The sequence below is a fragment of the Ogataea angusta genome (genome assembly GCF_019207475.1).
Source record: "Ogataea angusta isolate 61-244 chromosome Unknown 61-244_NODE_1_length_1302399_cov_90.877568, whole genome shotgun sequence".
Taxonomy (NCBI): domain Eukaryota; kingdom Fungi; phylum Ascomycota; class Pichiomycetes; order Pichiales; family Pichiaceae; genus Ogataea; species Ogataea angusta.
In genome coordinates, this window is record NW_025065215.1 from 743,756 (window position 1) to 755,664 (window position 11,909).

Sequence of the window (11,909 nt, forward strand, 5' to 3'; positions counted from 1 at the left end):
AAATCGAGCCTGGATCGCTATTTTTTTTTTTTAATTATCCATGTTTCCCACAAAAGTCAGTGCTCGGCAGACGTGGCGTTGCGCGAGGCCCGTCGTCGGCAGGGTCGCGTGGCAGCCGTGCCGTCGGTTCACGCCGCAGCCCAACGACCTCGCCAGACGGGTCTTCGACGACCCAGACACCTGGCGACAGTACAAGGACAAACGCCCCGGGCTGCCGTTTGGGTTCCACAACTACACCTCGGGCTCGGTGGGCATGTTTCTGAACCCGTATCTGAAGCGGCCGTCTGGGCTCCTGGAGTTTTGCAAAGAGTCTCTTCTCCGAGCTCGGCAACTCACCATATCCATCATAGCAGACGATTCCGCCGCTGGCCTGCGCCAATATATCAGAAACCTGGATAGACTCAGCGACATCCTGTGTCGTGTGATAGATCTGTGCGAGTTTGTGCGTGTGGCGCACCCCAACAAGGCGTTTGTTAACGCTGCTGCCGACTGCCACAAGGAGATGTTTCGGTTCATGAACGAGCTAAATACGTCTGAGGAGATGTATCTGAAGCTCGAGCGCGTGCTGCACGACCCAGAGCTGAGCAGGGAGCTGAGCATGGAGGAGATCAGCGTGGGGAAGCTGCTGTACGCGGACTTCCAGAAGGCTGGGCTCGGGCTCGCCGGCGAGGGCAAGTCGACGTACGTGGAGCTGAGCCAGCACATTGCCGAGGTTGGCCAGCAGTTTGCAGACGAGGTGTACGAGGTGGAGTCGGCAGAAGTGCTGGTTCCGAAGGCAGAGGTCCAGCCGGGCGATTTCACACCAGAGCTCGAAAAATACATTCACGTGACCACCAAGGGCGTCAAGATCCCGCTCTATGGGCACGTTCCGATGGAGGTTCTGCGGACCTGTCCGAATAGAGACGTGCGGCGGCGTGTGTGGGTCGCCATGCACACGGCGAAACCAATCCAGCTCAAGAGACTGACGCATTTGGTGATCTACCGACGGCTTCTGGCTGCGCAGTTCCAGCACGACAGTTTCGGCGCGTATCAGCTGAACGACAAGATGGCGCGGTCGCCTGAGAACGTGCGGCGGTTTCTGGAGAAGCTGGCGTTGGAGATCCGGCCAGAGGTCGAGCAGGAGCTCAAGGTGCTGGCGAAAAGCGTCAACATAGAGTCCGACCCGATCAAGGAGATCAGGCCGTGGGACCGCGAGTATCTGGCTGCGAGGTATCTGAGCCGGCAGAAGAGCTCGAGCACCGAAGACATCAGCGCATACTTCTCTCTGGGAACCGTTGTGCAGGGTCTTTCTGATTTATTCAAAAGCATTTACGGCATCGAGCTGCGGCCGGCCAAAGTGCAGCCGGGTGAGGTCTGGGAGCCGAGTGTGCGCAAGTTCGAGGCCACGAGCGACACGGACGGTGTCGTGGGCATTATTTATATGGACCTGTTCTACAGGTCCAACAAGACGCTGAACCCGGCACATTTCACCATCTGCTGCTCGCGAAAAATATACCCACAGGAGCTGGACGAAAACGATCCTTTTAACTTGAAACTGCCCACGGTCCAGACCAAGAAACATGGCGACGACACGTTCCAGCTGCCTGTGATCTCGCTTGTGTGCAATTTCCAGCCCGAACACGTCCACGGGCACGCGGAAAAGTGTCTGCTCTCTCTCGCACAGGTGGAAACGCTCTTCCACGAGATGGGCCACGCGATGCACTCGATGCTGGGGCGCACAAATCTGCACAACGTCAGCGGAACAAGGTGTCCGACAGACTTTGTGGAGCTGCCGTCGATTCTGATGGAGTTTTTCGCCAAAGACGAGCGCGTGCTGCTCTCGTTCGCCCGCCACCACAAGACCGGCGAGCCGCTCCCACCGGCGCTGCTGCGCCGCCACCAGGCAGACCACTCGTTCCTCGACAAGTGCGAGACCTTCAGCCAGATCAAGATGGCGTTTTTGGACCAGCAGCTGCACGGAGCAATCGACTTCAACTTCGACCCTCTGCGCTGCTACCACGACGTCGAGCGCCACTTCGAGGCGTTCAAGGACGACGAGTCGTCGTGGGTCGCCAAGTTCGGCCATCTGTACTCGTACGGTGCGATGTACTACTCGTATCTGTTCGACAGAGTGATTGCCACGCGGATCTGGGAGCATCTGTTTGCGGAAGACCCGTTCTCGCGCACAAACGGCGACAAGTTCAAGAACCAGGTCCTCAGGTGGGGCGGATCGCGCGACCCGTGGGAGCTCGTGGCCGACGTGCTGGAGGCGCCGGCGCTGCGCCGGGGCGACGCTGCTGCGATGGAGCTGCTGAGCCATAACGGCGCGTCGATCGACGCGCCGACGCACTAGGCTGTAGAAATACGTGGAAAAATAATGTAGTATATTGTTATGAGTGAGACCATTAAAGTAACGATCAAGTAAGTAGCGCTTTCCGACCGTCGCTAACACGCAGATCGTCTGGGGACAAGAAGTACGAGGTGAGTCTGTCGCCTTCGTCGACGATCGCGGAGGTGAAAGAGCAGCTGGCGGGAGAAACAGAGATTCCTGCTGATAGGCAGAGACTCATTTATTCCGGCAAAGTGCTGAAGGATGCGGAGACCGTTGCCGCGTACAAGATCCAGAACGGCCACACGATCCACCTGGTGAAGGGCGCGGCCAAAAGCGGCAGCGCAGGCCCGGAATCAACAGGAGCCTCAAGTGGACAGCCGGGGGCAAACTCCGACACCAGCATTCCGCAGAACATCGCTGCCGGCCAAGGTGCATTCAACCCGCTGGCCGGGCTCACTGGCGCACGGTACGCGGGCCTGAACGTGCCTATGCCTTCGATGGAGTCTCTGGGCTTCGGTGCCGACGGAATGCAGCTTCCGGACGAATCCCAGATGGAACAGATGATGGAAAACCCAATGTTCCAGGAAAGCATGCGTGCGATGCTTTCTGACCCGCAAATGCTGGACTTTCTGATCCAGCAGTCGCCTCAGCTGAGCGCGATGGGCCCTGCGGCCAGAGAAATGTTGCAAAGTGAATACTTCCGCAACATGTTGACTAATCCACAGATGATGAGAAGCATGATGCAAATGCAGAGAGGTATGGGCGGTCCGTCGGCGCCTGCGTTCCCTGCTCCAGGTGGAGCGTCCACGGAAGCGGGAAACAGCGCCTCAGCCACCAATACTGGCGGATCGGGGTCTGGCTCTGGCTCTGGCTCCACCACCGGATCTGCCGCCGCTGCCAACCCGTTTGCCGCTCTTTTGGGCGCAAACATGGGTGCCGGCCTTGGCGGACTTGGAGCGCTGGGCGGCTTCCCTGGCCTCGCTGCTCCAGCGGACAACAGGCCGCCAGAAGAGGTGTTTGAGGTGCAGTTGCGTCAGTTGAACGATATGGGATTTTTCGACTTTGACAGCAACGTGCGTGCGCTCAGAAGAAGCGGTGGGTCCGTGGAGGGGGCGATTGAGGCGCTGTTGAACGGTAATATATGATGGCGAGCGCACTGTCTGGTGCTATGTACCGAATGTACGTAACCTGTTGCACATATGAGTATGGTGCGAGGTGTAGGTCTCTGTACCCGAGGGGGTGTTAGGCGTGGACTATTTTCCAAAATCCTGTGAAATATATGAACACTGTCTTCAGTGCCAACAGGGGCTATTTTTTGTGTCCTGATGCGGAAGAGGCGTTTGACACCGGTCCAGTGTATACAAACGGCTTTGACCAGCTGGAGCCTGCTGACGGTGAGCTGATTAATGAAATTCCCGAGCGCGAGAAGCATGCCAAAGAAAGTGCTCGTGCACGCAAGAAACGGGAAAAGCAGCAGCATAAACAGCGTCGACAGCGCAAGAGCCCGCGGTCCGAGTGGTCACTCGTGCAGGAGCTGTGCTCTGGTGACGAGAAGGTGCTCAAATTCCACGAGATCACCGTCTATCGCGAGGATATTCTGAATCTTCGAGACGACGAGTGGCTTAACGACAACAACCTGGCCTTCATCTACGAGTATATTACTCGTGTGCACATCGAACCGACGCTGAGACGTCGAATCCGCTTTTCCAACAAGCAAATGATAGAAACGAGCATAATATTACTGATGCCTACATTTACGTTTTTGCTGGCCCATCATCCGGAGCCAACCCAGCTCAAGGGTGTTCTTCCGCCGATCGAGAAGGCGAAATTTGTGTTCATGCCTCTGAACGACAACGAGGACCTTGGGGTGGCCGAGGGCGGGTACCATTGGTCCCTGGTGGTGCTCAGTGTCGAGGACCGGCTGGCTATGGTTTACGACTCGATGGAGTCTGCCAACGAGCAGGAGACAAGGCAGCTGGTGAGCAAGATTGAGCAATACTATGGGGCCAAGTTCAGAATTGCAGTCGACGCGCACCCGCCGCAGCAGAGCAACGGGTCGGACTGCGGTATCAGCGTGGCTGGGTTCACGGCGATTTTGGTAGCACGGTTGCTCAACGCAGAGGAAAAGCACAAAATTAATATGAGCATGGAGAACGTGCGCTTCAGCGCTCTGGACGCTCGCCTGTTTGTTCTGAAATGCATCAAACGGCTAAGAGACGAGGCTGACATTGACTGAAGCGTGTATAGTGATTGATCGATTAGAGCGAGTGGCAGGTTTTTGTAGGATGGGAAATGATATTTAGGTTGCTGGGTGTCGTCACTTGAACTTCTTGGGCACATTTAAGGCACAAGACAAGCCGCGCTGGACTTCCTATGAGGCAGGTTGCAAGCATACTTTGTTTCATGTCACGTGTGCGCCGAAAGTCCACTATCGTGATGCTGAGTGGTCTCTCCAGTACGGCTAAGATCCGGGAGTAGGTATACCTCGGACCAGATCTGGCTGACAATCTGGCATGGCTTGGCATCTGAGCAATGAGGAGTGGCTGTGAAAAGTGGCCGCAGGCTCCAGCTAGGTGAGCTTAGCATCAAATAGCCCCTGATCACGGACAAATTTGAGCCTGGATATGTTACACACCAAAATTCAAAAAGTAGCTGATTTTCTGCTCCTTCCTTCCTAGGAAATACCTGGCGAGTCATCTGCCTTAAAATCCACTCCTGATTACCGGTTTTTCACGCATACGTCTGTGGTACACCTGTAACTAACTTATCTTAGTACATCTGCTCCGCATTATGTAAGCGCGTTTGACATTTATTTTACGTTATTTATTTTTATTTTTTTTGGTGATTTCATGACATATGTGCCCGTCGGATACATTGCCCCCCGATTTCCGGCTCTGGGATGGCCGTTGACCAAGTTCACTCTCTATTACACCAAAGATGTGGTTAAATTCACAATGTTCTGGTGTATCATTTTGATGACTGCGTTCTATCTGGCAGCCGCATTGATCGCTTCCTTCACATACTACAAGAACAACAAGAATAGCAAGAAAAAAGGCACTGCGCTGGTGGCCATCGTGGGCGTCTACGTGCTGGTCGGAGTGATCCAGGCAGTGTTGTCTGGATCGCTGATTGGCCTGCTACTTGCCGAAATATACAAAAGCGGTCAGTTTGGACTCAACCCGTGGCTTACGTTCATCTACGGAATCATTGTTGTGCTGTTTAATATTGCAACTTCCTATTCCCTAACCAGTGTTTTATTATAAAGCTATGCGTCGAAACAATACATCTTCACGTCGCCGTTCTCCAGACCACAAACAAACCTCGAATCGCCCAGCGCCACGCACGTGATCGGCGCGCTGGAACCGGCAAACGTGTGCATGCATTTTCCAGTTTGCAGGTCCCAGACCTTGATCAGCTTGTCGTGGGCACCACTCACGATACGGAACGTATCTGCTGCAATGGACCAAACACCCTCGATGTGGCCAAACTGGGTCCGGACACACTTGCCGGTCTTGAGGTCCCAGAGCTTGATGGTGTTGTCCAGAGAGGCAGTGAGGAGGTGCGTTGGGAGCTCTGGGTTCTGCAGAACAAAGTCCTGGTCACTCTGGGTCTGTTCATCGGTCTGTTTTTCGGATTCGTCGGTCAGCTTCTCGTCGAAATCGGTCACGATGGCGTCCTTCAGCGAAAATGGTATCACACACTGGATCTGGCCAACATGGCCGTTGTTCTCGACTCCTCCAAACACCCTCAGACACTCGTTCGTGTTCAGGTCCCACATGCGCACCGTGGAGTCGTCCGAAGCGCTGAAAAGCGTGTTGCTCTTCGGATGGATCTTCACACAGGTAACCCAGTCGGTGTGGCCACGCAGCGTGTAGCACGTGCGCGACTCGACGTGCCAAACCTTGACCGTGTTGTCTGCCGAGCCTGAAACGATGAGTTTCTCGTGAAAGTCGACGCTGATCACGCCTTCCTCGTGGCCCGTGTACGTGGATATACACTGGCCCGTGCGGTAGTTCCAGACCTTGATGGTGGAGTCCAGACCCCCGGTGATGAGTTTCTGGTCGTCGAATGCGAGCGTGCGCACGCCTCGTGTGTGGCCCGTCAGCGTGCGCAGCAGTTTTCCTGTCTCCACGTTCCAAATCTTGATAGTCTTGTCGTAAGACCCCGTCATCAGCAAATTGTTGTTGTCGTACTGGCAGCACAGAACGCCGTCCATGTGGCCCTCAAACCGTTTAATCTTGTATAATCCCTTTCTCCAATTGCGCTCAACGGTGTATCGCTCCGAGTAAACTGCCTTCCAGGGCCGTTTCTTGTTGACCTTCTGTCTTTTGACGTCTGGCTTGCAGTCGTCGAGTCTTGGCGGCAGCCGCTCGACAATAGACTCTGTAGAGTCCATGTCGTTGCTTCTGCGTCTGCGGCTACATTCCTGCAGTTTCTTGACTGCCATCAGTGGTAGCCCCCAACCGCACTGAGGACACTTCCGGTCGATGTGCTGTTCGCACATATATCTCCAGACCCTGTCATCGTCGGCCAGCTGCTTCCACCTCGTGGAGACCTGGGCAGCATTGCAAAGGCTCTGGCAGTCCAGATAACACAGAATTTTGAGCGCTATCTCGCTCGGCAGCGTCTCAATGAAGTCGATCTTGATCAGTTTGGAAACTTCCTGCGAAATGAGCGACAGTTGCGGGAAACAACACTGGCTGAGCAACCCTTTGAGGATGAGGCTGCGGTGTTGCGTGGGGGCGGCGCTGAAGATGGACCACACGTGGGAAATCGCCTCCTTATCGCGGCGAGGGAGCTTCTCGAGCTCGGACTGGATCTCCCGCATCTTTGTCTCGTCAGAACGACGGTCGAACCGGACTTTGGGATTGTGCCTGTAGCAAAATCGTTTTTCGCAGTCGTCCTGGTCTTGCAAATGGCTGGTGAGGAATGGCGTCACTATGGATTTATTAGGGGGATCTTCGGGGGATGAATTGTCAGTCCGCTGTATTTCCTGCTGCGAAGAAGGCCCCGACGTGATGCTGTTGCTCATCACTTGCTCCAGACCGTTCGAGTCTGGGCTCTTGCACACCTTCTGAAGCACACTCATGTTGTATATGAAACGAAAGAGGGTTTAAAATTTAAAAGAAAAACTGTGGCATCAGATAATGTGGTTTTTGAACCGTTTTATTTCCCGTATTTATTTTCGCCATGGACCCATGCTTACGTAAACGTGACCCAGCTACCACTTCTCCTCCGGGTTGGCCTTGAACTTTTCGTACTCTGCCCGCTTGAAGATGCTCAATTCGGTCTCGTTGGCGATCCCGTAGTCTGCGAGCGTCCTGGTGTTGTCCTCGAGGTCCAGGATCCAGTCATCGTCGTGATCCATGTTGATCACCAGATTCATCGTCTTGCTGCCGTGTGCGTGGGTGTAGATCTTGAGCGTGTCGTAGTCCACGCCTCTGTACGGTCTGAGAGCGCCTGTGGTGTTGATGGTGTTGATGATCGTGTCGAAGAGCTGTTTTGGGGTGGTGTTTTTCAGGTCGACGTGCGGAAACACGTGGTTGCGGACGTTTCTATAGGGGAAAGACTTGATGATCCGCACGGTTAGCACGGAGTCGGTCACTGGGGTTAGCGTGGGGGGGGCGGCTGACTACTTACGTGGGCGGGCCGTCGATGTGAGAGGCTCTTCCAAATCAAATTCACTCATCCTAAATAATTTTTTCTCTAATTTTCTGGCACTTTTTTCAAAATATAAGGCCTGTGGTTTTCGATCTCCACTAAAGTGGCCGCGCCGGAGCTGAACTCCACCAGCCCTGTCTCTGCCACGTACTGCACCCAGTGGTCCAGCAGCTCCTTGAGCTTGTCGGGATGCGACTCTGCCAGATCGTGGATCTCGCCGGGATCTGCTGTCAGATCGAACAGCTGCCATCTTCCAGGGCCGTACGGCTTGGGGATGTACAAGGCCTTGTACTTGCCCTTGCGCAGGGCCTGCTGGCCAAACAGCTCCCAGCCGGTGACTGTGTCCTCGTCGTGGATCCTGTCTCCTCCCTTGAGATACGAGACCCACGATTTTCCTCTGGGCGTGAGCACTTTGCGGCCGCGGTACTCTGTGCCCGGGTGCTGGACGCCTGCAAGTTCCAGCACGGTCGGCAAGATATCCATCACCGTGCAGAACTCGCCGCTCACGCCACCTGCAGGAAGGGCAAATTTCGGATACCTCAAAATGAGGGGACACCGAATGCCTCCCTCGGACGCCCACATCTTGTACATGTACGATGGGGCCGTCGCGGCCTGTGCCCATTGGTCGGAGTACCACACGAAAGAGTCCTTGTTTCCCAGATTGTCATAAGAGTTGTTGTAGTGTGCGCGAATGGCGTTTTCTGTTCTCTCCATCCACAACGGCATGGCTTCCAAGAGCATGCCCTCGGCTCCATTGTCTGACATGAACAGAATGAGCGTGTTGTCGTACTCACCCGTTTCTTTCAGGTGGTCCACCACGCGCCCGACGTCCGCGTCAAGAACCTCGACCATGGCGGCGTAGATCTCCATGATCCGGGCTTCGATCTTTTTCTCCTCGTCGGTCAGCTCTTCCCAAGTCTTGTCGCGGTGAGTTTCCACCTGGTGCGGCTCGATGCCGTCGGGGATAATTCCCAGCTCGAGCGCGCGTTTCAGCCTCTCGCGGCGCAGCACTGCCGGTCCCGAATCGTAACGGCCCTTGTACTTATCTATCACCTCGCGTGGGGCCTGATACGGCCAATGTGGGGCAGTGTAGGTCAAACAACCGAGGAAAGGCCGCCCGGCCCGTTTCTCGTCCTGCAGAAAGTCCAGAGCCTTGTCCGTGTACAGGTGGGTGCTGTAAAAGTCCTCGGGCAGATCATACGGATCCAGCTCGTTGTCGTCCTCCACATAAAATGGCCTCATAAACCCAATGGGCTCGCCGCCCTCTTTGGACTTGGGGAAATACTTGAAGTGGTTTCCGGCTCCGGGCAGCAGCGTGAAGGAACGCTCAAAACCGCGCTGAACAGGCCAGTGAGGACGGTCTAATCCAAGATGCCACTTTCCAGATATAAAAGTATAGTAGCCCGCGTCATGCAAGATCTCGGGCAACGCAGCTACTCTATCGTTCAGGTAACCCTCGTAGCCAGGCTTGCCCGCAAACCTTTCCGGGTAGTTCCTAGCAAACTCGGCCATCTGGCCGAGGCCGGCAAGATGGTTGTCGGTGCCTGACAGAAGCATTGATCTTGTAGGAGAACAAGCCGACGCTGTGTGGAACTGCGTGAACCGATAGCCGTCCAGAGCCAGCTTGTACAGGTTGGGGGTGGAAATCTCGCCTCCAAATGGACTCAGGTCGGTGAACCCGAGGTCGTCAGCGACAATGATCAGGAAGTTAGGGGCCATAGTGTGCTGGTATTTTTCAGCTTTGGCCGCTTCCTTTTTCATACACCATCCCGATCCACACTTGAGAAATCATCGCTAGTCACGTGACGCGCTTGTAATGTTTTTTCTTTTCGATGTGCCCCCAGATTTGTTCCGCGCCTCGACGCATGTCGGGCTTTAAACCCGAACTCTATAGTGTCCTGTGCCCATAAATTAAATAAAAGTTATTTGGCACGGCTCAAGCCGACGAATCTGCTGTTTTTTTTATATTTACCCCCTGCGCCTTCTTCATCCATACTTCGCTCTGCTCACTCCTATAAAGGGTCCCTAATACCTAATTCTCCACACATGACATCGGAACTCGCGTCTTACTCCTCCGTATACGTTTCGGCAGCCTCGGTTTTCGATTCGGCCACCTCGGTCCTCGCAACTGCGACGGCACAGGTCACCTCGAAGAGTCTGGCCCTTGTTGCTGAGCAGGCGAAGGCCACCATGTCGTACTACTCGCTTGCACAGGCTGCGGCGACCATCACGGACCCTGCAGCGGCTTCAAGTGCGTCTGCTGAGGCTGCGGTTGCTTCGGCAATTATGAAGCAATTGTTCGACAATAATGCGTTCTATGGAGGAAACGCTCCCTCTTTGGGTGGAAACATTGCTCTGCTAGTCGTGATGAGTATCTTCCTTGCCATGCAGGTCGTTTACGGAGCCATCTATAGAAACTGGTGGTTTTTCACTTGTTTTATTTGCGGTTTAATTCTCGAAGTCTTGGGTTATTGCGGGCGTATCTGGTCCTCGCAGAACATTATGTCTTTCAATGGTTATGTCCTCCAACTGGTCTGCTTAACTCTGGCTCCCTGTTTCATCATGGCCGGTATTTATTACACAATTGGCGAGATGACCATCATCATGGGCCAAATGTATTCCTGGCTCAAGCCAATGCAATATTCGCTGATCTTCATTATGTGCGACATAACTGCACTTGTTCTACAGGCCATTGGCGGTGGCGTTGCTTCCAGCGCTCTGAGTGTGCTTGAAAGCACCCGCAGCGGTGCCAACATCATGGTTGGAGGCCTTGCCTTTCAAGTTTTTTCCATTGCCCTTTTCCAGTTCTTTTGGTACGTGTTTCTGTTCAGATGTTACAGGAGCTACAGAAAGCACGGCGACGATAATTTCGACCCTCAATACGCTTCGGTTAGAAAGAGAAAGGTGTTTTTGGTCTACATCAGCTTCATTTCACTGGCAGTTATTTTTGTGTTTATTCGGTCAATCTATCGTTTGATTGAGCTTGCGCAGGGCTTTGCCGGCCATTTGGCAGTGACAGAAATCTACTTTTTCATTCTGGAGGCGCTTATGATGGCACTTGCGATCTGCCTCATGCTTGTCACCTATCCGGGCGCCGTTTACGGCCGCAACACCAAAATTGATGTCGACAAGAGCGCCAGGGGCCTATTTGAGAACACACGGTGGTTCAACTGCTTGCAGAAGAAGGACCCGGTTGAGGCTGCAGAGCCGGTCGGACCAGAAAAAGATAAAGCTGCAGCGCCGCTCTAAGCGATATCTGTGCGTTTGCGGCTTGGCGGCTCAGGGGCGCATAAGCGCTGTCATGTCCGGTATAACTAATAGCACGGTTTCTGTCTCCACCAGGTGTTTTGTATCAGCCGATTACACTGCAACGATGTAGGGTCTGTGGTATTCAGAGTTTTTACATCACATATGGTTTGATTCTTTAGCAAATAAAAATAAGTCGAAGTTAATTGTAGCAAATTTAGGGTTGCCGCTAATTTTTTAAAAATGACACAAATTTGACTGGGGCCGGGACGGGTGTCGGGCAAACTTTGGCACCCGACACACACCTACTAGTTGCACTCTGGAGGCCGGCTGACGTCTCTGAGCTCGAGTCTGCAAAGAATCATTCGCTCCCACCCTCTGGCGGGATCGTAGCACCATGACATGTCAAGGGTTGTGTACGCGACGCGAACGCGCCAGCGCGAAAACTGTTACAATCTGAAAAAATACTTTTTTGGGCCGTTGCGCGCCGCGCACCAAAGGAGCTGCAGCTGCAACCTCCAAGCACAGTGCAAGCCAAGCGGGCACTTCTGAGCACCTCGGCCACGACACAAGATGGCCATAGCGCGCCGGCGCTAATCGACGTGAGACACCCGTTGCCCTATTTTCCCCGCGAGCTTACGCGTCGCCCGCCCCGAAAAAAATTCCCGTGCCCGAATCACAGGGGTCGCGC

The 11,909-nt window shown here is 54.2% G+C and overlaps 9 protein-coding genes across 9 annotated transcripts; 5 read left to right on the plus strand and 4 right to left on the minus strand.

The window, feature by feature from the left end:
- Positions 1-40: 40 nt before the first annotated feature.
- On the plus strand, positions 41-2,332 carry KL928_000462 (uncharacterized protein; the record flags this gene model as incomplete). Its single annotated transcript, XM_043205338.1, has 1 exon — positions 41-2,332. One exon carries the CDS (start codon positions 41-43, stop codon positions 2,330-2,332), a length of 2,292 nt encoding a protein of 763 aa, XP_043062357.1.
- Positions 2,333-2,371: 39 nt separating this feature from the next.
- Positions 2,372-3,456, plus strand: KL928_000463 (uncharacterized protein; the record flags this gene model as incomplete). The annotated part of the gene is made up of 2 exons (XM_043205349.1): positions 2,372-2,400; positions 2,466-3,456. 2 exons carry the CDS (start codon positions 2,372-2,374, stop codon positions 3,454-3,456), a joined length of 1,020 nt encoding a protein of 339 aa, XP_043062358.1.
- Positions 3,457-3,590: 134 nt separating this feature from the next.
- Positions 3,591-4,547, plus strand: KL928_000464 (uncharacterized protein; the record flags this gene model as incomplete). Its single annotated transcript, XM_043205360.1, has 1 exon — positions 3,591-4,547. One exon carries the CDS (start codon positions 3,591-3,593, stop codon positions 4,545-4,547), a length of 957 nt encoding a protein of 318 aa, XP_043062359.1.
- Positions 4,548-4,717: 170 nt separating this feature from the next.
- Positions 4,718-5,008, minus strand: KL928_000465 (uncharacterized protein; the record flags this gene model as incomplete). Its single annotated transcript, XM_043205371.1, has 1 exon — positions 4,718-5,008. One exon carries the CDS (start codon positions 5,006-5,008, stop codon positions 4,718-4,720), a length of 291 nt encoding a protein of 96 aa, XP_043062360.1.
- Positions 5,009-5,265: 257 nt separating this feature from the next.
- On the plus strand, positions 5,266-5,574 carry KL928_000466 (uncharacterized protein; the record flags this gene model as incomplete). The annotated part of the gene is made up of 1 exon (XM_043205382.1): positions 5,266-5,574. The coding sequence occupies one exon, from the start codon at positions 5,266-5,268 to the stop codon at positions 5,572-5,574; it is 309 nt and encodes a 102-aa protein (XP_043062361.1).
- A 2-nt stretch (positions 5,575-5,576) lies between these two features.
- Positions 5,577-7,400, minus strand: KL928_000467 (uncharacterized protein; the record flags this gene model as incomplete). Its single annotated transcript, XM_043205393.1, has 1 exon — positions 5,577-7,400. One exon carries the CDS (start codon positions 7,398-7,400, stop codon positions 5,577-5,579), a length of 1,824 nt encoding a protein of 607 aa, XP_043062362.1.
- A 132-nt stretch (positions 7,401-7,532) lies between these two features.
- On the minus strand, positions 7,533-8,000 carry KL928_000468 (uncharacterized protein; the record flags this gene model as incomplete). The annotated part of the gene is made up of 2 exons (XM_043205404.1): positions 7,533-7,866; positions 7,948-8,000. The coding sequence occupies 2 exons, from the start codon at positions 7,998-8,000 to the stop codon at positions 7,533-7,535; spliced, it is 387 nt and encodes a 128-aa protein (XP_043062363.1).
- Positions 8,001-8,017: 17 nt separating this feature from the next.
- Positions 8,018-9,733, minus strand: KL928_000469 (uncharacterized protein; the record flags this gene model as incomplete). Its single annotated transcript, XM_043205415.1, has 1 exon — positions 8,018-9,733. One exon carries the CDS (start codon positions 9,731-9,733, stop codon positions 8,018-8,020), a length of 1,716 nt encoding a protein of 571 aa, XP_043062364.1.
- Positions 9,734-10,018: 285 nt separating this feature from the next.
- On the plus strand, positions 10,019-11,221 carry KL928_000470 (uncharacterized protein; the record flags this gene model as incomplete). Its single annotated transcript, XM_043205427.1, has 1 exon — positions 10,019-11,221. The coding sequence occupies one exon, from the start codon at positions 10,019-10,021 to the stop codon at positions 11,219-11,221; it is 1,203 nt and encodes a 400-aa protein (XP_043062365.1).
- Positions 11,222-11,909: the final 688 nt, after the last annotated feature.